Source organism: Misgurnus anguillicaudatus, chromosome 3, assembly GCF_027580225.2.
Source record: "Misgurnus anguillicaudatus chromosome 3, ASM2758022v2, whole genome shotgun sequence".
In the NCBI taxonomy this organism is placed as follows: Eukaryota; Metazoa; Chordata; class Actinopteri; order Cypriniformes; family Cobitidae; genus Misgurnus; species Misgurnus anguillicaudatus.
In genome coordinates, this window is record NC_073339.2 from 7136283 (window position 1) to 7161201 (window position 24919).

General features: G+C 37.3%; 3 protein-coding genes and 1 long non-coding RNA gene across 5 annotated transcripts; 3 read left to right on the forward strand and 1 right to left on the reverse strand.

The window, feature by feature from the left end:
- On the forward strand, positions 1 to 8320 carry commd1 (copper metabolism (Murr1) domain containing 1). The gene is made up of 3 exons (XM_055204360.2): positions 1 to 218; positions 1110 to 1391; positions 7357 to 8320. Exons 1-3 carry the CDS (start codon positions 45 to 47, stop codon positions 7462 to 7464), a joined length of 564 nt encoding a protein of 187 aa, XP_055060335.1. The 5' UTR covers positions 1 to 44; the 3' UTR covers positions 7465 to 8320.
- Positions 3079 to 24897, reverse strand: LOC129444026 (uncharacterized). The gene is made up of 3 exons (XR_008644269.2): positions 24716 to 24897; positions 12652 to 12721; positions 3079 to 4726 (listed from the first exon to the last, which is right to left on the reverse strand). It is a non-coding gene; the product is annotated as an uncharacterized lncRNA (long non-coding RNA).
- On the forward strand, positions 10866 to 17903 carry b3gnt2a (UDP-GlcNAc:betaGal beta-1,3-N-acetylglucosaminyltransferase 2a). 2 transcript variants are annotated; one of them, XM_055204359.2, is made up of 2 exons: positions 10866 to 11156; positions 15348 to 17903. In XM_055204359.2, the coding sequence occupies exon 2, from the start codon at positions 15368 to 15370 to the stop codon at positions 16583 to 16585; it is 1218 nt and encodes a 405-aa protein (XP_055060334.2). In that variant the 5' UTR covers positions 10866 to 11156; positions 15348 to 15367; the 3' UTR covers positions 16586 to 17903. The 2 variants fall into 2 exon arrangements, with proteins under 2 accessions (XP_055060334.2, XP_055060333.2); XM_055204358.2 differs by lacking the exon at positions 10866 to 11156 and adding an exon at positions 12851 to 13159.
- On the forward strand, positions 19481 to 24473 carry LOC129444023 (uncharacterized). Its single transcript, XM_055204357.2, has 10 exons — positions 19481 to 19699; positions 19791 to 19821; positions 20241 to 20657; positions 20740 to 21402; positions 21552 to 21611; positions 21683 to 21771; positions 21853 to 21911; positions 23278 to 23438; positions 23522 to 23674; positions 23793 to 24473. The coding sequence occupies exons 1-10, from the start codon at positions 19589 to 19591 to the stop codon at positions 24152 to 24154; spliced, it is 2106 nt and encodes a 701-aa protein (XP_055060332.2). The 5' UTR covers positions 19481 to 19588; the 3' UTR covers positions 24155 to 24473.
- Positions 24898 to 24919: the final 22 nt, after the last annotated feature.

Consider the following 24919-nt stretch of genomic DNA (forward strand, 5'->3'; position numbering starts at 1 on the left):
TGACTTCGTAACGCGGATCACATGACCGCCTGTCAACATCCAAGATGGCGGACGCGGATAGTCAGAGATGTGTGAGCGCGTTATTAAACGGAATCACACAAAGGTTTTATCACGGCAACTTAGATATCACAGAGGAATTACTTAAAAATGAGCTTTATCCAGATATGAGCCACGAGGAGTTTCATGCTTTACACGAGAAGATGAGAGCCGCTTTAAAGGTACTGTTGTTCAATTCTAGGTGCAATTCAATGCTTTGCAACACACACTCGCTGTCTATTAAAGATTTAAGATAACTGTTTGCAGATAGACTCGGTATTATATTAATATATGTGATTTTGACAGCAGTTAAGTCTTTTTAGTAAATAAAGGCAGAAGGCGACAGTGTCAGCTTCTTCCACGAGATGGCAGCAGTTTTCTTGGGTTAAAAATGTCATGCTACCTTCACAGTACCGTATTTAAATATGAAGTATGCATAAGGTACATGCACAATATAATACATACATGTGCAGCATACATTGCATTATATTACATTACATACTGTGTGCTGTAAATCAACTGTTTTCCACAATTCAATGTATTTATAAGTAAAAAAATATCACGCAGGTATAATTTCAATGGTGTAGAAAGTGTGTTCCATACTTAAGTCCAAGCAATGTCACCTGTTTAAATATACCTGAAATAAAAGTAAAAAGCCTGGTTTAAAACCAAAACTATAAATTCAACTTTGAATATTTTAATGTTTGCAAATAAAACTTAATAACATAGTAAGTGGTTCTTGTGCAGGGTAGAAGTATTGATTCAGCTAAAAAAAAGCAAAGTAAAATTTGCAATAAATTTAAATTTACCTTTTAATTCAAATTCAAAATGCATTATTTTAAGCACATTTTTCATGGTTTATTGCCAACAGATATTGAAGTGTCACATGTAATTCACATGAAGTTGAGTAGTTACATTGAAGTAGGAGTAGTTAAGTGAAAATGCACATTAAGCAGTGTGTTGCAAAGTCTTTCTTTATTGCATTATAAAGTTTAGTTTGTTTATAATACACCTCTTTGACCACCATCCTAAATCCATTTTTCTCTTTCTCCATCTTTCTTTCTGTTCTTCAGTCCATCGCGTCTGCAGATATGGACCAGGCCCAGCTGGAAGCGTTTCTCACAGCGCAGACACGCAAGCAGGGCGGCTTGAGTCCGGAGCAGGCGGCCGCTCTGTCCCGGTTCTGGAAGGCCCACCGCACACGCGTCCGAGAGAGTCTGCTGGCTCAGAGCCGCTGGGAGCCCGGCCTGAGGGGTCTGAAGTGGAGGGTCGACCTTCACACTTCCTCCAGCAGGGGGCAGCTGTCCAACAGCCCAGTGGCTCTGGTGGAGTTAGAGCTGGGTCGAACTGGTGAGGTGAGATACACTGGTTTGCTTTTATGTCCCAGGAGTGTATATGTATATTTATTAGTCCACCACCCAATGTAAGGTTTGTGCCACAGCTGCCTGAAACTACCAGTATTGGTGATTACCAAAATCCTTTTTTTATGTTTATATGAATAACAGTATTTTCACCTTAACCTAAGGTTGTGTATGACATTTACATTTAGGCATTTAGCAGACGCTTTTATCCAAAGTGACTTACAAGGATAAGGACACAATCAAGCAATTTGTTATAGGGAGACAATAATACAAGAAGTGCTTATACCAAGTTACAAGTTTTACTATTTTGAAACGGTACTTGTTGAGAGAAGAAAGAAAGTTACTTAAGTTGTGTGTGTACATGTGTAATTTTATGTCACAGTAACGGTATGTTTCATCGTATATATGTTTTTCAGAAACAAATTTGCAGAAAATGCAATAACAAAAGTCTTGATAGCAAGGCCAGGTCTACAGGGGACATTACCCCCCCCCCCCAGATTTTCATTTTCACCTCCAAAATGTCCAGCCAATAATAAAAATAGAGTGCCTCTTTACACAAATAGCGTCCCATGTTGGCAAATGCAATTTATATTAGTCCCCGCCCACTAATGTCTGTAATAAATTTTACATTGAATGTTATGGCTGCCCACCCAAAATTCATGAATGCCCCCCCTCAGTCCAGCAAGCCTAGTACCGGGCCTGCTTGATAGACAGAATCTTGTTTTTAAATCAATCATTTAATTTGTAGGCTATTGAAGATATAGTATGCATTGTATTTTAAAGAGCACCTGTTGTCCAAAACACGTTTTTAAATTTCCTTTGGTGTGTAAGTGTGTATTAGTTCATGTTAACGATATGCAAAAGCTACAAACCTCAAAGTAAACGATGACACGAGTTATCATCTCCAACGTAAATCTCTTTTCTTGGACTTCGACAAACACACAGATTTTAGGCAGCAGTTTTTTTCCTGGGATTGGTGATGTAGTAAAGATCGACATTATCGTAATTCCTCCCGCTTCGAACTCCCAGCCTGTAAGTTAACTCCTGTCCGAGTTAACCGAATCTTTCAAACATGGTTAGGAGCGTCACAGTTCCAGCTGACATCAGAGGTATATAGACCAATCACAACGTACACATTAGCTGGCCAATCAGGGACACCGAGCTTTCAAATCCTTGCATTTCAGGAAGAAAGTGAAATCTGGAGCTACAAAAATGTACGATATATGGAAAATAATAAGTTTTTATCCATAAACCACGCAAACGCATTGTAATATGTCAAATACATAAAATAATGTTGTTTTTAGCAATGAAATAGGTGCTCTTTAATTAACAGCGTTATGTGCAGTGCAGGAAGTGCTTTCTTTATTTGGTTTCCCGGACAGGGATTAGACTAGTCCTAGACTAAACATTTTTTAAGAGCTGTCCAATCTGAAAACAACTTGCACTGACATATCTTAAAATAAATAAGTACTCTTTGTTTTGCCTCAAAATGCACACAAATAAGGTTTTTAGTAAGGCTTGTTTGTTAAAACTAGTCATATTTCCTAATTAAAGGCCTAGTCCTGGCTTAAGATAATCCATGTCCGGGAAACCGCCCCATAATGATTTTTCAGAAATTACTCTTTCATTTGCTATGGGTAGATTATTTTTTGTTTCTCCGTCACACTCAGTTTAACATGCGGGAGTGCCGAGATAACCAAATCACGTTTTAGTCGCAAAAAACATTGAAAACATGGAAAATTAACATTTCGCAATAGTTTTTTAGTCGAAATTTAAAAAATACTACTAAAGTTTTGCGCAAATCTTTAATGGAAACGCAGCTATTGTGACCCAATTAAAATAATCTCACAGGATGAGTTCTGATGCATTTCCACCTCTTTTGATTGCAAGGATATAATATACTAGGGCTGCACAATTGATCAGGATGACACAATTGCAGGTAAAGTAATTACATAATCATAAAATCCATAACGACACTAGCTGTCCATTTGTGTTCATTTCTGTGCATTTCGGCAGTATGTTTAAGCACCAAATACTGCGATGATTCCGAGATTCTAAATTGAGAAGTTGACGTGTCCTTTAGACATTCGTTTCGGATTTTTATTAACAACATAACTCCCATAATTATTTGTGATTTACATTATATTATTTAATTCTGGATGTTTTGAATTTACCATGCAGATGCCTCACACAAAGTTATAAATATAAAACTTTTCAAAACTTTAATGTAAAGTCTATTGATCGGCAAGAATAATCGCAATTACAATATCAATACAATCGATATCATTATAATCGGCAATTATGATTTTTGTCATAATCGTGCAGCCCTAATCTGCCCAGATCTTTAAAATGTAGGCAAAATAAAATGGGAAAAATTGTGGGGAAAATGCTTTTATCTGCTGATACAGAGTACAGACTATAGGCTGATACATCTGTGCATCACTAAAAAAGATTACATCAAAAATCATATAAATATGAACATTTTGAAACAATTGTTATAATATTTGATCAGCTTCATTGCCATGATATCTACTCATTAAGTATGCTTAAACATTTCTGAATCTCCGTTGTTATTTTAGGTTTTTATTAGTGCTGCACAATTAATCGCATCGCGATCGCAATCGCAATGTCAGCCTGTGCGATTAAATGACAGCATTTTCCTTGCTGTTTAAAAAAGAAAGAAAAACTAACAAAAAAGGCAGTGCACGTGTGGCATGCACGTGTGTGGTGTGCGTCGTCACTTATACCAGAGCGAAGATGGATGCAGAGGAGGTTGACAGTGATCTGGTAGCTAAAAAAAAACTCTAGGATTACTGACACTGAGCAGTTGCTACATCACGTGGCAATACGAAAACATTTCTAGTTTTACAAATACACATTTTTGCATTCTCACTAAACTGTGTGTGGATTTTCCTTAAAACCCATCAAGTTGACTCATGATACCATTTAGTATAATCACAATCGCACATCGCAATATTAGCATCAATAACCGCAATGGGAAAAATTACCCAAATCGTGCAGCCCTAGTTTTTATAGGGGATTTAAAGAGTATAACTGTACACACCTAAAATATGAAGTGACATGTTAAAAAAATGAAGTCACACCCATTCTGAATGATTCCTCGTATGTTGGCAGAAGTTAGAACATGTTGGATCTTTTGTATAATTTGACGTTTGTATGCATAGTAAAGTGTGTGTCATTTTAGGTTTCAAACCAGAAGTCACTTTATCATTCTTTATTTGTTGAATTAATTAACAGCAGGTGCAGCAACAAAACCACAGCCACGGTGTGACCAAAGACATTATTTTCCATCCCCATATGACTTTATTCTGTGAAACACAAAAGGAAATAGTAGGGTAAATGTCAGGCCCCATTTACTTTCATTGTATGGATAGAAAGGCAGGCATCAATTTTTCCACCTGTTTTAGACAAAAACAAACAAAGTTATACAGGGAAGGAGGAATGATATGATGCTTTTGTGTAAATTACCTCTGTTAAAGGTTCATACGACGATAAAAAATAGTTATGGATAAACAAAACTATAACTGGATTTCAGGAAAAGTGATTTATACACGATATGACCTATTTGAAACCCATCAACACTTTTTAGAAATGCATGAGGTTTTTAATGAGGCTCTGGGGCTCGTCTTTATTTCTTGTGATCGGTCGAAGTTCCAGGAAGTAGAAAGCCATTAGTGATATAAGCCTTCATTACCCTGCTTATTCATCTATTATTTCGCTTCGTTCATTTTTAAATTGCAATGTCAATTAAATGACCTCAATTGGTGCGATAGTCAAGATTTTTCTCCGGTTTCTTTTCTTTATGCACATTTACGTGTGTAATAGGAGCCTGCTTGCAGTTGTCTCGCTCATCTGTCAGCCTGTGTTTGCCCATCTGAGTGCTTTAATTGTTCTCTATCATTTGTGCTGTGTGCAGAGAGATGCATTACGCTGCGTGATTCATGCTGCTCGGAGAGTAGAGGGCCGCGATTCGATCACAAATCATTTCAAATGAACAACAGTATAACTTTGTGTGGTACTTACACAATAAAACTTAAAATGATGTTAAAGGTTCTGCAGTATATTGGGTCAGGTTTTGTCAATGTTGTAGAGACCAAATGCACCAAACATATGAAATCGCCTATTGTACATTGTGCTGATAAGGACAGCTGCTTAAAAAAATACGCAGAATTGAAAATGTACAAATTCAGAAAGATTTCTAAGAGTTTGAGTTTATGACAGTACAAAATTGTGGCACGTGACATTTAGTCTTACTTTCTAAGAATGCTGCTAGAATGGTCAACAGCCAGTAGTGATGATGTCATAAATATCCACTGGCTGTCTGATGATGTCATAATGGTCTATCTGTTTCTGCCAGCTCTTATTCTTTTAGCTTCTTTTTCACTTTTGAATTCATTACACAATAATGCTTTGTAAAATGGTTAAATGCGTATAGTTACCAATTATTTAAGTTTATTTCTAAAGCGCTTTTCACAGTTTTGCATTGTTGCTTTACACTTAGTTAAAACTATAAAGACATAAGGAAAAATTCAAAATGAAGCAAGTATGAGGGTCAATGACATGCCATGCATATTTTTGTGTCAAGGGGATTATTTACTATAAAAAGAATTTGATACATTTTATTAGAGCTGTCATGATTAGGAAATTTGGTTGACGGTTAATTGACAAATAAATTGTGGTGGTTATGACAATTAATTGCGTTTTAGTGCTTTGAGGATTATGACAATTATTTGTCTGTTTTATTGCTTTAACATCTTATTCTCATACATTTTTTGTTTGTTCATGACATAAGTTTCACACATTGTTGTGATTATTTAAAAATTCAATATTTTGCAAGGTTTACCTGGCAGTAAATATTAACATAACACATATTTAAAAGTAATCTGATACTGTCTCAATTATACAGGCGCTGCAGCTCCCCCTTGTGTTTTTAGAGAGATGTGCAATCATTGCAGTGATCTGAAATCATCACGATGAGGTCAAACAATCGCAATGACACGAATATTTAATCATTGTGACAGCCCAAACATTTATGACACTTTATTCTATAAAACCTACACTGTACATTAAAAAAAGTTAAATCAACTTGAATTTACAATTCATTTTAACTTTCTTGACTAGTAAATAGTTGCTAATAATTAAGTTAAATTACCTTAAGTTATTTCAACTTTATTTTTATAATTTATAGCAACTCATCACTAGTCAAAAAAGTTTAAATTAATTATAATTTCAAGTTCAAGTTGAACATTTAAGTCCAACTAGTAGTTCATAAATAAATACTCATTTTTGTTTTGGTAACTCAAACTGGTAAAATGGCAGGAGGGGCAACTGTCCGTACACATAGCAGTTTAATACAGCTGTTAAAAATTACATTTGCATTATTTTATGTTCAAAACTTTCCTAAAAACAAATATCACGAATATAAGTAGTTGTTGGAAAGTAAGGATAATTGAAAAAGTTTGTCCAACAATTTAAATGTTATCAAATGTCATGATACAACAGCAATTATTGGCCTTTTATTAACAAGTATAAAAGTAAACATGATATCAAATTACAGTGAACCCAATGTGGTCTTTATGGTTAAATGAAAGTTTGTAGATTTCTCTCAAAAATTGAATAAAATAGCTACTTTATGTCATTGGTAGGCTGGTACACTTTCAGTGTCATGTGGAACAACCAATGTAAAACTAGAAAAAAATTTTTTTTTATCAAACACATTTTTAATTGTATTTATGCATTTGATAACACAGGCAAACGCTTAAAGCAGCATCCAAGTAGAAGTCTGTTAAATGTAAATTCATTGCAGAGGTCAGGTGGTACAATCATTAAGCTAAATCATTTTAAAAAGCAAATCATTTATCTAATAATTTTAGTTTGAATAAAAGCAAGCTATGGTTGTCTATAATTGTTAAATATCTGTCTTTCATTTCTACTTCAGAACTCTGAGTTTGTTTGTTTGGAGTTTGATGAGCAGAAGGTCAATCTGGTTCTGAAGAAGATGGCAGAACTTCAGGAGAGCATCAATAGCATTGTGCACCAGAGCTAGAGCCGTGCGTGCGTGCGTGTGTGCGTGCGTGTGTGTGTGAATGTTTGTTATGAAAGCTGTATTGTCATAAACATTATAATCATCACAAATAATCATATCTTTATTATCAAAGATTTGTCATTATACTTATACTAACACAACAACTGTTATTAGATTAATTTTTAAAGCATTGATTGTTCTTGCTCCCACTGGACTTTAATTACACAGATGGGTTATAGTGACGTAATAAACCACACACAGCAGCATGAATAATGCACATTAATGGGTTTGTCCAGAGTCTTCATGTTTCACAAACATTTCTTGTATCCAAGCAGACCTTAAAACCCACACTTATATCATCATTCAAAATGTGACTACTCTGTAAATAGTCTGTAAATATTAAAATGTATAAAATACAGTTTGATCCATCAAAATTGTTTTGGAGTGTTTTTAGTTAGTCAGCTAATATTGACCTTACTGGCACAAACTGATGTAAGGCCCTCTCTTACAAATAATGTATGGCAATCGATTTCACATATCGGAGGTAATATTTATTATATGATTATACTAAAGGTTGAGTGTTTATTTCCAGGAACACAGAGATACTTTCATTGCTTCATTTATATAGGATATCTTCCTTTATCAGTCTTTGTCCATTAACAGACCTGACCGAGAATAACCCCAGATCGTCCGTCTTAAAGTGCCCAAATAAAATCAACTCCGAAAGGACAGAATAAATAAGTTGTCTTCTGCTCATACGATAAGAAAAGGAATAAAGCAATGCTGCAGATTTGTTTTTATTAAAGTATATTTCCATATAATGAATTTTCGTATGTTTCTGGTTTTGTTGTGTATATAAATATTTATGTTTATTGTATTGTATTGTTTTGTGTTGGCTATCATGTTTAGTGTGTGTCATTGTTTTGAGCGGCACTAATGACTAGTGAATTGTAAAACCACCCGTCCTGTTTAATATTTAAGTTTAACCCATGGCCTGAGATGTGTCACGGATCTCACAGGTGTGAATTTCTGGATGTGATCCTTTATGTGTGTTAATCGTAGACAAACATCCTTCACGCTCTTCAAACAGATGGTCCACATGCTATAGATGATACATTTGAAACAGCGCAAATCTAATGTAAACTTGACGCAACTCATGGTCACATGAAAATAATGAGTCATTTGTTCATTATACTGGCCGGCCGTATAGAGCCAACATAATTGGTGCTACTTCATGTGCTGGTTTTATTGATGGTATAGTATTCATCTTAATACAATACAAGGCATTTCTTTCTTAGTAAAACCAAACATAGAGCACATTATTGTAAAAAATAATCAACAAACTGGCTAAATATGTATACCAAAAAGATATCTAAAATAAAAAATACAAGGTGATTGCATTTCCATGATATCGAACAACAATGCTCATGCTTATTAAAGCTCAAGGCAATACCAAAAGTAAATGTAGTTGGATAATAAATGTATTAAATGTGACATACAGTACAGTGTGTTTAAGCTATAAATTTTTCTTTATCGGTACATGTGTTCGCTCCAACCTTTGCCTTGCTAATACTTAATACAATACAGTAATTTTAGTAAAATACAGTTGTCTCCAACCCTCACTGTAAAATATTTGCTGTAGTTATGCAGCTGTTTGCCGGTAACTTACTGTAGATTTTAAAATGTATGTTATTTACTGGCAACAGTTTGTTCAAAGTTAAATGAACATTAAACATTAACAAGTCTTTGTTAAACAAGTTTGTTAAACATTAAGTCATTGTAAAATATTTGCTGTAGTTATGCATCTGTTTGCCGGTAACTTACTGTAGATTAAAATTTATGTTATTTACTGGCAACAGTTTGTTCAAAGTTAAATGAACATTAAACATTAGCAAGTCTTTGTAAAACAAGTTTGTTAAACATTAACAAGTCACTGTAAAATATTTGCAGTAGTTATGCATCTGTTGGCCGGTAACTTACTGTAGATTAAAATTTATGTTATTTACTGGCAACAGTTTGTTCAAAGTTAAATGAACATTAAACATTAACAAGTCTTTGTTAAACAAGTTTGTTAAACATTAAGTCACTGTAAAATATTTGCTGTAGTTATGCATCTGTTTGCTGGTAACTTACTGTAGATTAAAATGTATGTTATTTACTGGCAACAGTTTGTTCAAAGTTAAATGAACATTAAACATTAGCAAGTCTTTGTAAAACAAGTTTGTTAAACATTAAGTCACTGTAAAATATTTGCTGTAGTTATGCATCTGTTGGCCGGTAACTTACTGTAGATTAAAATTTATGTTATTTACTGGCAACAGTTTGTTCAAAGTTAAATGAACATTAAACATAAACAAGTCTTTGTCTTTACAGATTACAACTACAATATAACAGCCTCATGCAATGCATTCTGGGAACCATAAATCCTCATTAAAACCACCTTCTGTTTTTTCTTCCAGATTTTGGTTCCCACAATGCTTTGCACGAGGCTGTTTAGTTTTGTTAAAGGGATAGTTCACTTTAAAATGAAAATTCTGTGATCATTTACTCATCCTCATGTTGTTCTAAACCTGTATGAATTTTTTTCTGATGAACACAAAAAATATATTTTGAGAAATGATGGTAAACACACAGCAGTAAGTGACTTCCATAGTAGGAAAAATATTTTGGAAGTATTGTGATAAATGACTAAGAAAATATTTAGATAAATGTTGGTAAGCATACAGTTGACAGTACCCATTAAATTCCATCATATTTTTTATTCCTACTATGGAAGTCAATGGTCACTATCTGCTGTGTGTTTCTCATTATCATCTTTTGTGTTCATCAGAAAAAAGAAGTTCACACAGGTTTACAACAACATGAGGATGAGTAAATGATGACAGAATTTTCATTTTAAAGTGAACTATCCCTTTAAGTCTTGTTAATGTTTAACGTTCATTTAACAAACTGTTGCCAGTAAATAACATAAATTTATATCTACAGTAAGTTGCTGGCAAACAGCTGCCACTGTAATTTCTACAGTATTCTTTTACAGTGCTGTCCATTGACAACTGTCCTGCATATTTTCAACCCTAATAAACACACCTGCATCTAATTTTTAGGTAGCACTGAACAACTTGATTAGCAGGTTCAGGTGTGTTAGATTGGGGTTGTAACTGAAATCTGCAAGAAATGTGCTCTCCATGAACAGGGTCTGGATTCTTCGAAATTATCAAATGTATTGTGTGTAATTTTAAACGGTATTGTATTTAGTCAGTAAATGGTTAATAAATGGTAACATTAGTTAGAATAGAGTTTATATAATAAAATTTCCCCGCTATCTTTTTATCTAGGTATCCATCGATAAACACTTAATTAAATACACATCAAAATGCTAAGACTTATTGGTTCGTACAAAATTAACCCCTTTTTTTTTTTTTGCTTTATTCGTAGTATAACGGTAGCGCAGTCTTATATGCTTGAAAAGTAAATGATGTTACTTGTATTGAGACAACGTGGTGAGGTTTTCAGGAGTCGTGAGGGAGGCGCAGGCGCTGTACGGTAGGAGTGACTGAAGTGAATTATCACGAGCTCATAGGCAGGGAGAGATTTACTCAAAACGGCGTTTGACATGTTTGATCAAACAATTAAACGATTACTACAGTTTCTGGATTAAGAGTAAACGATGAAGATGGATCTTTGAACAGCACGACGTCTTTTCTGTCTTAAAGGTGAGCATACACGTGCACGCAGGTACATTCATTCACACACGAGATCACTGCTGTATAACGTTAGACGGGGTTTAGGTGAAACTTCTGTTATAGGCTACACATTATTAATTTAAAGGCACATATAAATAGTTTTTCTATTTTTGTATTTGTCACACATATCAATAGTTTTTCTATTTTTGTATTCGTCACACTGATACAATAATTAACCATGGTTTTACTACGGTTAAAAAAAATGTAGTTACTGTAGTAAAACCATGGTGTTGCTAATCGAGGCACTATACTGTAAACCATGGTTACTAACAGTTACACCTTTATCAGAAAAAAACATGGTTAATTATCGTACGTGACGCGAGCGACGAAAACTGTCGTAAACAGGTAACGTTGGTAGGTCTTGATCGAAGTAAGTTAACTTAATTATTATTTTTTTAAATAATGATTAAAGGTTACTTTAGTAGGCTATTTACTATAGTAAACTGTAATACAATTTCTATATACTATAATCTTTTTTACCTTACCAATAGTACATAATTCACTATAAATACATACACTATACACTACAGTTTATTATAGTAAACACTAAATAATAGTACAGTACTTTATCATGTGGATAGTAATTAAAACATTTCAATTTTTATATTTTATGCTTATTTCTTCGGTCTTGTGGTCCTATCCATTCTGTCATAACTGTAACACATGTACGTCATTTAATTCATACTTGATAGTTGTGTTAGTTGGATAATGTTTAGTTGACTAAGATAAGATTAACTCATAACTCAAGCATAGTCTATCAGAGTCTGTTATCCTTTAATAAGGTTATTAAAAAATAAACGGGGGTCAGATAAAGTGAACAGTGTATGATCAAAGATGTGTAATGATCGAAATTAAAGGGATGAAATAAATTTCTGTCATCATTTACTCACCCTCATATTGTTACAAACCCATACACATTTCTATTTTCTGACGAACACAAAGGGAGATATTTTAAAGAATGTTTGTAACCAAACCGATCATGAGCCCCATTCACTTCTAGAGTAGGAAAAATAATACTGTGGAGGTGAATGGGGCTCATGAACTTTCCTCAGAGTGTCTTCCTTCGTGTTCATCAGAATTATTTTTGTAATACGGGTTTGTAGCTACATGAGGGTAAGTAAATGATGACACAATGTTAATTCTTGGGTGAACTATACCTTTAACTTCATCCAATATTTGACTGTACATGTGTGTTTGATATTATTGTAATGCATACTGTATATTGTTGACAGAAACATTATGTGACCTGGATGTCAGATCAACATAAACGTTTTTATAAACGCAGATGAGTCACATAACAAGATTGTATAATTGAAACGGTAAACAGTTGCACATAGCTTACTGCTGTGAATCTGAAATGAAAGGCCAAATTCCCAGATTTTTTTAAAGGACCACCATAGTACGATGCTCTCCAATATTTAGATTAGTGTTCACCAGTTTCCCAAAATTCAAAATATGTACTCACAGCATTGAACTTTATCTCTGGGGTCTCTTCAGACCTTCACACCGACCCATCTCTGTCCCCAGATCAACCCCTGTGCAAATCAGAAGGACATTGATAAAAACTGCTTCACACGTGTGGAGGTCAGGGGTGATTAAAGTCAAAAATACACAGAAAATGTTATATTGCCCAACAATGAAAGGGTCTCTCGGTGTCTGGAGGAGTCTGACGCTGCACGTCTATAATTGTTGTCATGTGGAACACATGATCATTGTATGAGAGAATGAAAGCATGTGACACACATTTAGAAAACCGAGCTAGACGAGATCAACTCTGAAGGTAAAAATACTTGAGAGATTGCTAGGATGACTGTGTAGTCCAGAGAGAGATTTAGGTTATGAAACACTGGCCGATATGCAGCAGGTTCCTCCCTCGCTGTTCAATTTCGATCGCAGGAGGAGAAACGCCGGATATCTCCGATCAGACTTGGGCATGGAGCTCGCCCTCGATTTTCCCTGCAGATGTCCTCGCTGTGAGTCATGGTCCAACTGCTACTTTAATGGGCTTTTTATTATTTACGTGAGCCTTATGAAAAATGTCTGGGTCACATTTACCCCCCAGCTATTACTGTAATGCATCCTAATGTTTCACTTTTAAGGTTTATTATTCTCGGTGGTGATTCTGGTTAGATGATTAATATTGTAATGCATACCACTTTTGTACCAAAACATTACCATGATGTACCATAAAATGAAAATAGTACTTTATTTATTTGTATACATTATGGTAATGAGAAAGCCTAGGAGAGTCTAAAAAATTGGGTCTAAATAATGAGTTATTGCTTTGTCACTGCGTGGTACGACTAGGTTCGACATGACCCGGCTTGGCTTGTTCAGTGCAGTTTGGTATCGCTTCACAGTAGGTGGGATTATAGACTTAAGTCGCGTCACACTTGACTTTGAGCATGCGAGTATTTGTCGGACGTTGTTGCAGGGAGTAGGCGGGGAGCAGCTCATCAATATAATCATTGTCTTTGTCGCAGTGACATAACGGTTTGTACTGGTCACAACGCATCATGTTATATGAATTCGCGAGACTTGAACTTTGCTACGCAGCGATTGTCGCACAAGCTTGCGTTTCCGGTCTGACTCATTCGCTTGCGTATGAATGGAAGTCAATGTAACGAAAAGTCTAGTTTGACCGGGCCTTTATCGTTATAGTTGTGCCGCTTCTACTGCCATAATGTCATCGTAAACGTGACTAGGGCTGCATAACGATTAATCGCAACTAATCGTTAGCAGAATAAAAGTTTTTGTTTACATCATATGTGTGTATAATAATTCTGTGTATATATAAATACACGCACATGCATGTACACTGAAAAAAATGATTCATTGAATTTAATCAATTTTTTAAGGTAAGTGGTTGCAAACAATTTATTTAAGCTACATTTAAACAAAAGTTTTATTTTATTTTACGTTACTAATCTTATTTGTTTAAATGTAGCTTAAATAAATTGATTGCAACCACTTACCTTAAAAAAATTGATTAAATTCAATGAATCATTTTTTCAGTGTATAAGGAACGTTTGCATGTGTATACATTTTTATATATAATTAATATATAAATCTAAAATGTATAAATACTTAATATATAAATATAGTTTTGTCTTAACATACCATACATGTATAATTTTATGTATAATTATTATACACAGTACACACACATTATGTAAAAAAAAGTTTATTCTGTAAACGATTAGTTGCGATTAATCATTATGCAGCCCTAAATGCCCCACAAACAAACAACACAGAAGCAATAAAGCATATCAATTGTGTTCTTGATTATCAGCATGTGGATGTTTTTCACTGCTAAAAATAGTTTGGGAACTCGTACAACAAAGAACAGATGACGACATCACTTTGCTCGACGTCGCACGAGGGTAAGCTAATCTTGCATTTAGCAATGATGCTGGAAGTGACGATTCTCTCTGACCAGGCGCAGCTTTCCAAGTATACTCCCCGCGGCTACATGCGGATGGCGACGTTCGACACTATACGTAATACAAATGATTTCTTATTTAAATTATTACTCTACCAGGCCGTCAGGGCAGCACTGATTTGGCGACATTTACAGTAAAACATTAGGAAAGGTGAAGAAAGGTAACCGATCCACCATTGCAAACACAGTTTAGAACAAACAAGAAGACAACAAAGAACAGGAATCAAACATTATGGTAATGAACATGCTCCACAACTTTCTGTTCTTGAAAAAAGTAAAAATTAAAGAAGAAAAACGATAGTGTGTGTGCAAACGCTGTCTATTTCTTTTGTATAATTGTTTGAAGTGGAGTGTCCTGCCTAAATATTTTCACGCGCATGCGCCGTTGTACGCGGACTATAAGCGCACTGTCGGCACAGTCTCAAATTTTGGGCTACACGCGGACGACCGCGGACCCTCCTGATGACGTCATGGGGACAGCGCGCATGTGCGGACCTCCCTAGTATACCTTCGGCTTTAGTGAACTTCAGTGTATACACGTCACGTTTTAGTTGGTACGGCTCACTTGGAATCTCAACCAAGATGGTACTAAAAAGTACCAGGTACTATACTCATTGGAAATCCCCCACAAAAGTGAGCCGTGTCGAGCCGTACCATGCATTGGAAAAGCATCATTAAAAAGCACCCATATTGAACAGTTTCTCTTTTTGTGTTTGCAGGCGGTAAGCGCATCTTCAAGATGCACAGCAACTGGAAGACGACGAAGCTGCTTGGGGTTATGATCATAGCCAACTTCCTCATCTACTTTCTGGTGGAAGTGGCCCGAAACCACGGTCACAACGACCACAATGACCACAGCAACCACAGGCAGCGAAAAAACACACGCAAAGAGTTCTGGCAAAAGCCAGGGGCCACGACAGCAATCTGGAACCGTCAGCAGCAACGTCTGGATGACATCTACTTCCTGCCCCTTACCAACGGCAGCGAGTCCGTCCACAACTTTCCTGGAATCCCTAATTGGATGAATACGAGTCACGTGGGTTCCTGCCAGCCAGATACTACAGTGATCACACAAATAAAAGACTTTAATTTACTTCCGCAGCGCTTTAAAGACTTCCTGCTTTACATGGGCTGCAGGTCGTTCCCGCTGATAACGAAAGCACCCAACGTGTGTTCAAAAGCGCCTTTCCTCTTGCTCGCCATCAAGTCCATCGCACCACATTTCGATCGACGGCAGGCCATCAGAGAGTCGTGGGGTCGTGCGGGTCTTCTTGACAACCGGCGCATCGCCACAGTGTTCCTACTTGGGAACACCTCCGCAACGGACCACTTTCCCGATTTGTCGGACATGGTCAGGCACGAGGCCGCATTGCACGGCGACGTGCTGCAGTGGGATTATCGCGACTCTTTCTTTAATCTCACTTTGAAGGAAGTGCTTTTTCTGGAATGGTTTGCCACCAATTGCTCCTCCGCCCAGTTCGTCTTCAAAGGCGACGATGACGTTTTTGTTAACACACGCCACCTGCTGAACTACCTGGGTAATTTAACAGCATCCAGCACAAAAGACCTATTCATTGGAGATGTGATCACCAATGCTGGACCTCACCGGGACAAAAAGCTCAAGTATTATATTCCCGAGAGCGTGTTTGTGGGGGTTTACCCTCCGTATGCTGGTGGGGGAGGTTACCTGTACTCACGTAATCTAGGGTTGCGATTAAGAGCTATCTCTCAATTGGTCACATTGTTCCCGATCGATGACGTGTACACTGGGATGTGTCTGAGGAGACTAGGTTTGGTCCCAGAGAAACACGGTGGCTTTAAGACTTTTGGCATTGAGGAGAAAAACAAAGACAACATATGTGCTCATAAAAGTTTAATGCTGGTGCATCCCAGGAGCCCACAGGAGATGATTAACATCTGGTTTGGGATAAATGACCCTAAAACACAATGCGAGTGAGAGACCTTAATGAAGACAAACTAAATATTTTTTTTTACAAAAATAAGACCGGTATTAAAAGGGAGTAAACGGGTCAATTTTAATTTCATGTTTACCTGAAAGTCTCGACTTTGTAAATAACTTTATTTAAAGGTCATTCAGTCTTGGCCTTGCATCACAAACACAACACACTGTGATAGATTGCCGATAAAGGTTTTTATGCATTCATGCAGAGATGTTTGCCGTCATTTCTACAGTATTTATGTGTGTAAAGTCTTAGGCCACCATTAGATTTGTTGTTTTTGCAATGGTATATCAATCATAAATGTGACCCTAGATCACAAAACCAGTCATAATGTTAATCTGAATGGTTTGTTAGGATAGGACAAATCCATCAAATCTGGAATCTGTGGGTGCAAAAAAAATTCTATATTGAGAAAATCGCCTTTTTAAAGTTGTCCAAATGAAGTAGCAACACATTACTATTAATAAATACATTTTTTATATATATTTATTGTAGGAAATATATTCATTGAACATGATCTGCACTTAATATCTTAATGTTTTTGGGCATAAAAGAAAAATCTATCATTTTGAGCCAAACAGGTTATTGTTGGCTATTGCTACAAATGTACCCATGCAACTTATGACTGGTTTTGTGGTACAACCAGAAAATACAGGAAATTTGTATACAGGATAAAAATAATATCACAAAATTATAAGCTGAAGTGTCAGGTGTTTAGTGTGAGCCTCTCTTAAACTTGAGCAATTAAACTTGAAGGGGCCATGGCATGAAGGTGTTGGCATTGCCACTTTGTAGGTTTGAGCAAAAATGTGTCGTTTTGGCGTGTTTTTTAAAATGCAAATGAGCGGATGAAATGCAAACACTGATCACAATGATGGTGGTTTGTTGTTATTCAAACTCAATTGTGCTGTCAAGTCGTCCTTTTCTCTATCTTTCTCTCTGCACTAAATGGCAGTGCAGTGGTTGGATAGTGCAGATTAAGGGGGCGGTATTATTCTAATAAGATATCCTTATGACATCATAATGAAAGCCAAATTTCAATGACCTATTTTTGCTCACATCTACAAGGTGGCAATGCTGACATTTTCATGCCATGGCCCCTTTTTAATGAAATACTGATTTATTATTCAAATCTAATGACTTATGTGATTCAGTCTCTTTGAAGGATGTGCTTAGTGCCAAGAGAGGTCACACTAAATATTGACTTTTGCCTGAAGGAGCTATTTTGTTATGAAAATTGTGGTGCTTTTTACATTTTGTGTACATTTTTGTTGTATTTTTTGTTTGCTTCTTAATAAATGGAGTGAAAAATAAGTGGAGGATCATTGAACCTGTTAAAACAACAACGCTAGAGGTACCCCAAGATTTGGAAAAATGTGAGTCAAATATACTGTTTGACTTCTACGGTAAACACCTCACACAACTCCTATTAAAACAATTATGATAAAAGCTGTTATCTCTAGGGCTGTCACGGTTATGAAATTTGGCTGACGGTAAATTAATAAATCTAATAAATTGTGACTATTATGATGATTAATTGCCTGTTTTAGGGCTTTGACATTTAATTCTCATAATTTTTTTCTTTATGAAATTATTTTCACACATTGTTGTGATTATTTAAATTAAATATTTTGCAAGGTTTACCTGGCAGTAAATATTAATACACATAACACACATTTAAAAGTAATCTAATACTGTCCCGTTTATACATGCGCTGCAGCCCCTCTTGTGTTTTTAGAGAGATTTGCAATCATTGCGGTGATCTGAAATCATCGCGATGAGGTCAAACAATCGCAATGAGATGATTATTTAATCATTGTGACAGCCCTAGCTATCCCAGCTCGTGCAAGAAGAGTCTGTTGTGAACTTTGTGCTATTGGTAATAGGGCATAAGAAACACACACACACACACAATCATATAAAGTTCAAAGTTTGTATAACCATTTTAACTCCATGTGGAGAGAGGATAAGATGTGAAGTTTGACCCCTAAAGAAGGAAGTGCCACTGTAACCTGCTTATCATCAGGCTATAAATAACTGGAGGATTTAAAAAAAAAAACTACTGATAGACTGCTGTATTTCACAACTGGCAGGTTATGATGCCAGAAACAAAAACAAAGGAATTTTATGATTAACCCTTTTCAATGAGTTATGAATTAGGACTTTAAAATAAAATCTAGCTGTTACAAAAATAATAATCAATTGTATATACATTGTTATTTGTAGCAATATTACACCGCTGACAAATCAACAAACCTCCAGAAGATATGTTTGCTGCTACTAAAACTAATGTTTTTCTACTTTTTGAAAACGAGTGCTTTTCATTAAAGTTGTATGCACCATTTTACATTAATTTTGTTTTTAAAAAATTGTTTATTATATTTTAAAATACTTTTCTAAAATTTAAATACATAAGTTTACATCTTTAATAAACAGCAATGTAATGAATATTCAAGAAACAGCGACATCTATCGGATAAACAGAGACTCGTGCGGTATCATTAGGCCTGTTCGACTTTATGCGACGCCGCAAAAACGACAGGCGGATGACGTCAGAGTACCGCGAGAGTGATTCGAGAAACCATACGGAGAAGTTTAATTTCGACTCGCTCTTGCGGTACATTGACGTCATCCGCCTGTCAGTTCTTCTAGCGCCCCAGGAAGTCGAACACACTTATTGCTGCCTTCCACACAAGACGGATTTTAGGACATATTTCACCTCAACCCCTGAAATAACGCCCCTGTCAACATTGGGATTTGGAAATAAGTTGTCTGGAACGCAGCATTCGACTTCATGAGGCACTGAACAAACCGATTGGCGTATGACATCAAAGTAAAAATCAAAGTTGACGTCTGGTATCATACGCCGACCGAATTGCGCAGCGCTACAAGAAGTGAAACGCGCATGCGCAAAAGGTAAACTTGCTCTATTGATTACAGATATAGTACAGGTGATGTTGGATCCTTCTTCCGTTTTTCTGTAAAAACAAGCGTCTGATAATGATTCATAAAGTGTGCGATTATAAATCTGATATGCCGCGGTGGCATTTGTTGTGTAAATGTGGCCTTCTGATATTAATCTATTTGACACTTTTGTCGACTGGTGCGGAGGTGAGTAAGTTAAACTGATCAATTAAAGAAATGAGCTATTGATAATAAATCTATTGGCTTATGTGTCACTTTTACTCTCTGTTCTTGGCAGATAAACAGAAATGGGGGCCAAAAATCTGCAGGTAAACAGCTGTCAGTCCATACATAATATGATCAATTATCAAATTGTAAAGCTTATGTAAAACGATGAACTATCATAATTGTGCTTCATGTTTTAAGTCAAAATGTATCGCTCAATTGAGTCAAATTATTAGTATATTAATGCAAAAGGGCTTAATTGTACAATGATGTTTTATTTTATCATAATATATATTGATAAATAAAATATTTCTAGGACAAAAATAAATGTCATGCATGAAAGTAAGGGAATTTAGAAAAAGCTACTCAAAAAAGCTTAATGGTACAATAATGCATGAATATAAGGAAATATATTTTTTAAATGATTTATATATCAACATATAGCTTGTCACAGCAGTAGATGCCATGCCAATGTCCCACGTTCAGATTAGAAAGCTTTCTTTCTTGAATCCGTTTTCATCAGGTGGAGGAGGAAGAGAGCGATACGCATTCTTTGCTCTTTGGAGCTGTCATCAGGTTCTCCGGGGTGATAGCGGTACGTTCTTCTCCCCTGACTACCTGTGCTCCAACCCTCCTGTCTGGTGCAACTGGACCATTCAGACGCAGCCTGGGAAACGTTTGGAGGTGTATCTGGAGGACTTGAGCCCCCCGCAGGCCTGTCACCTGAAGAGCGATCAGATCCACCTGGACGAGTTTCCTTCGGCTGCCGGTGATCAGAGGATACTGGAAAGATGTTGGAGAAAGGCCCGATACACATCGGTATCCAACACCGTCCAGGTGGTGCTCCTCATTGATGGGAACCAACCCGTCCCATACAGGGGGTTCTCTGGACACTTCAAAGCCTTCGGACCACTGGATTCTCCTGAGCCCATGTATGAAGGTGAGCAGTTTTTGAGTCTTTCTTTATCTAAGTGGTTAAATCAGTAGTAGTTGTGTGAGCCCGCTTGTGTTTCTCCTGACAGAAATACCCTTTAATGTGATGGAGGAGGCATTAGGTGGTGAACCTGTAACGTATGCGGTTACGAATGCTACACTGGGTTTGAGAGGTGTCGAAGCAGATCTCAAACTGTCAGGCGTGAATGTGCAAACCACATCCAAACCTCTGATACCTCTGTCCACTTCAATGGTCAATAAAGTTTCTTTTGAGAATAGGGAATCATGGGAAAAAAGTCCCGAGTCGCCTAATTCCACCAATTCATCTCCTCACATTCTCGCCTCTGGTTACCATAGTAACGTCGCATTCACCGACGATGAGTATTACGACTACAGTTCCGTTGCAGTTCCGGGAGAGCAGGAGTCGCCGGCAGGTGGATCTTCTCGGATTTACTCCGAATACCAGCCTGCTTACAGAAATATCACAGAGATCTCCCTCAGCCCACACGCCGCACAGGAAGCCACCAATTCAGTCGCTCGGTCCCCTTCAGCCATGCGCAGGAATGCGGACGCGCACGCCCGTGAAACTGAACCAGCCAGAGTCAAAGTGACATCAGATGCTGGGAAAGTTCGCTGGGTGAGAGTGGGACATCAAGATGATGTTGCCATGGAGACGAGAGGAACGGAAAGCAGCATCACGCCACCTGGCTTTATTGATCCCAGACAACCCAAACTACAGCGCAGATCTAAAGGTGCAGTATGATAGCTGATAATCTTCTATTGCACAGATTATTAAATATTTTGGGTAAATCCCACTGTTAAATTCACATTTAATCGCAAAATCAAATAACTTTAGTATTCTGTCCTGAGATTCTCACATTGTTGTGTTTTTATAACATAGAGAAAGCTCACAACCGGCAGACTGTGAGAAATGCCACCAGCAATGTTCATTTACCTGGAGGTGAGAAAGTGCTTGTTCAAATTACATAACATTATACATTTGTGATGATGTAACATTGTCTGTCCAATCAGAGCTCTTGTTTGAGGTGGCTGTGGAGGTCAGTCTGGATTCTGTTCACCTTGAAAAAGCGTCTTCCCTCAGATCTCCTCTAGAGGTCATGGTAAGGCTTAATAAAACATTTCCTTCACAGAAATCCTGTGTTGTATGCCAAGCAATCTTTTAGCCTTAAATGCATTCACAGATAACAGAAGAGGTTGGACATCCGGCCCTAAAGGGTCTAGATTTGAAGAGATTCAAGAGGTGAGTTTTAAAGGTCCCATATTACGCAAAATCCACTTTTACAAGGTGTATGGACATAAATATGTGTCGCCAGTGTGTGAACATAACAATCTTACAATGAAAAAAATTCATCCATTCCTCATTTTTTAATCCCCATAAAACCAGAGCAGTCTTATTAGACATGCAGTTTTGATTCTCTTGTTAATGTGATGTCACACTGATAAAGCCCCACCCATAGCTGACTGGTTAATTTTACCCAAAAGCTTTTCTAAATGTGTTTGTTAGCACATTGTAGCACTACTGTGGCTAAAGATACTATTGACTCAGACTGTTTTTTAACGGAAAGCCGCTGCTCATTTGCATTTAAAGGTACAGACATGAAAACGGCACTTTTTCGCTCCCTCCCGAATAGGGGCATTTTTAACATGCTATAATGCTGCGTTTATACCAGCCACGGTGAAGGCGTCAAGCGTGAGTGATTTCAATGTTAAGTCAATGTGAAGACGCGTTGACGCACTTCTGGTGGTCTCTCGGTGCGGATGAGGCGTTTGGCGCAGTAGACGCAATTCCGCCTCATTCACGCGTCTAGTTCGCGTGAATTGAGGGAATGGCGCAGTATGCGCGGTACACCGAATGGTGCTTTTTTTTGCATTTTGTGTTTGATGCGAATTTGCGGCTGATGTCCGAGTTGAAAAATTTGAACTTTGGCGGATTTGCGCACCGCGTTAACCAATCGGTAGCCTGCTTGCCCCGCCCGGAGTCACTCATTCAACCTGAAGGAACGCTTGATATTGTCCGTAAGCAGTCACCCGGAGCTATACGACACAAGTTCGAATTTCAATAGAGACAAGAATAAAAAGGACCTCGCTTGGAAGAGTGTCACTGAGGACATCGGGCAACCTGGTAAGTTGTAAAACGCATTTCACTTTTTAGTTACGTGACGTTTATCGACCCGCGCCATTTATTTCCCCCCTATAGTAAGGTGACTAAATACAACCGGTAACTCTCTTGATAAATGCACAATCCACATCAGCCATTCTGCAAACAGACAACCGCATAGCACTTGCTCCTCCCACAAGAAGCGGATTTTGCCTCTGATGCGCGTCAAATGCTTGCTTTTTTCACTCTAGATGCGCAAATGCACTCAAACTGTTCAAGCAGCAAACTAGGCGTGGTAGACGCGATTTTGACGCCTGAAACGCGGTTGGTGTAAACGCAGCATAACACGTGATCTGCGAGGTATGTTGAGCCGAAACATTAAACACATTCTAGGCACACCTAAGACTTATATTACATCTTGTAAAAATGGGCATAATATGTGCCCTTTAAATAAAGCAGCTTCTGTACGGTCGCTCAGGTTGTGATATGTGAATCGATTCATTTCTAGATTGAGTTTGGGAGTTTTGTTCATCATTTGGGTGGAGTTTCAGAAGACTGATGCAGGACTGCACACAGATCTTCAGTTCAGTCTGCAGGGAATAAAGGGCAAGACTGTTAAATCCCAAACCAGCAAAATCCAGGGCATTATAGCTTCAGTCTCTACCGAAGGTACATCACAGACGCATTTCCCAATCATGCACTTCAAGTCACACAATTTGACTTTTGTGCAATGTGTGTCTGTGTTTGAATAGACATCAATGAGTGTGAGACACAGATGGTGGTGTGTAATGCACACGCGGAGTGTGTGAATCAGTTTGGATCATACACCTGTCACTGTCTCCATGGTTACCACGAGGCTCATCGCGGGCCGGACGGGACCGTTTGTGTCGAGTCTGTTGATTCCGGTAAGAGAAGTGGGGTGTTCACAAGTTTACATAAGCTTATACAATTTAGTGCAATAGAAAACAAGACACTTACAAGCCTAAACCATGTTAGCCTTTACGATTTTTCTCATCTTCCTAGATTGTAACCCGTCAGCATCTCCCAAGATCCTCAAGGGCATTTACGCCATCTGCAGTCTGCTCATTTTGCTCATCTTGTTGTTGCTGGTGGTAGCCGCTTTTCTTTACCGTCGATATTACAGAGGTATTTTCCTGCCACGCTGCCAGAAAACCAGCGTCAGCAGCACTAACGACGAAGACAATAATAATACAGAAAGTGATGGTGGTGGTGGCGTTGACCCCAGACTTCCCCCTCCACCCCCACCTATGAGACTGTCTAAAGATGGGCTGCGCTCCTTGGATCTGCCATTATTACGATTCAGCCCTCTAGCACCACCTGATGGATTTCGGAGTAAACATTACACGGAGAAACACCAGTTTTGATGGTTGCACATTGTTACTTTCTTGTATGAAAGTATTTAGTTGCACTTAAATGCGTCACTTTTCACAAAGTATGTGACTGGTCTTGCTTGTGTGTTTGTTGGTTACAGGTTTATATCGGTTTCTGCATTTCCATAATTGTGTTTTAGTGCTTTAGGGTTTGAAATATATACAATTTTGGTAAAGGTTGGCTCCCTGTAAATATTTGGCTTATTTTTTTAATGTATTTTTTTGTTATTGACTGGTCACAGAATTATCACACTTAAAACTTTTCTGTATGTTTTGATTTTATGAAATATACATTTGGTTTTGAGACACTGAACTGAGTTGACTGTGACATAAAAACATTTAAGAAATACTCAAAGGAAAATCCAGAAATCTGGAGTTTTAAAATGTTATTAAAATGTGTTACGTGGGCAAGTAATGACGTAACACAGAAACATCAAGTTTTGCTTTAAATAAGTAACAGCTGCATTCATTAAAGTGGGTTTAAATAAAAACTAGATTTCTAGAATAACAAAATGTACAAGAAAATGGATGAAAGCAATAGTTTCAGAATCTTACTTTGGCCGTTTCTGAATCAGAAAGCTGCAGCCTCCGGAGGTCGCATTTCTAGGCTGCATACGTCAGTATTTCACTGCGATATTATTTCAAAATATTGACAACTATAAAGTTGACTAACAGCCTTAGTTAATCGCAAATTGTTGTAATTTGCTTAATATTTGCGAATGGAATGCTCCGTTGTCTTAAATGAACCAGACTTGATGA

Coding starts and splice junctions, on each gene's coding strand:
- commd1 (XM_055204360.2), top strand. CDS start 45: ATGGCGGACGCGGATAGTCAGAGATGTGTGAGCGCGTTATTAAACGGA. Junction 219..1,109: donor AGATGAGAGCCGCTTTAAAG/GTACTGTTGTTC, acceptor TCTGTTCTTCAG/TCCATCGCGTCTGCAGATAT. Junction 1,392..7,356: donor AGCTGGGTCGAACTGGTGAG/GTGAGATACACT, acceptor TTTCTACTTCAG/AACTCTGAGTTTGTTTGTTT.
- LOC129444023 (XM_055204357.2), top strand. CDS start 19,589: ATGATTCATAAAGTGTGCGATTATAAATCTGATATGCCGCGGTGGCAT. Junction 19,700..19,790: donor TTTTGTCGACTGGTGCGGAG/GTGAGTAAGTTA, acceptor TGTTCTTGGCAG/ATAAACAGAAATGGGGGCCA. Junction 21,403..21,551: donor ACTACAGCGCAGATCTAAAG/GTGCAGTATGAT, acceptor TTTATAACATAG/AGAAAGCTCACAACCGGCAG.
- b3gnt2a (XM_055204358.2), top strand. CDS start 13,042: ATGCAGCAGGTTCCTCCCTCGCTGTTCAATTTCGATCGCAGGAGGAGA. Junction 13,160..15,347: donor TCCCTGCAGATGTCCTCGCT/GTGAGTCATGGT, acceptor TTGTGTTTGCAG/GCGGTAAGCGCATCTTCAAG.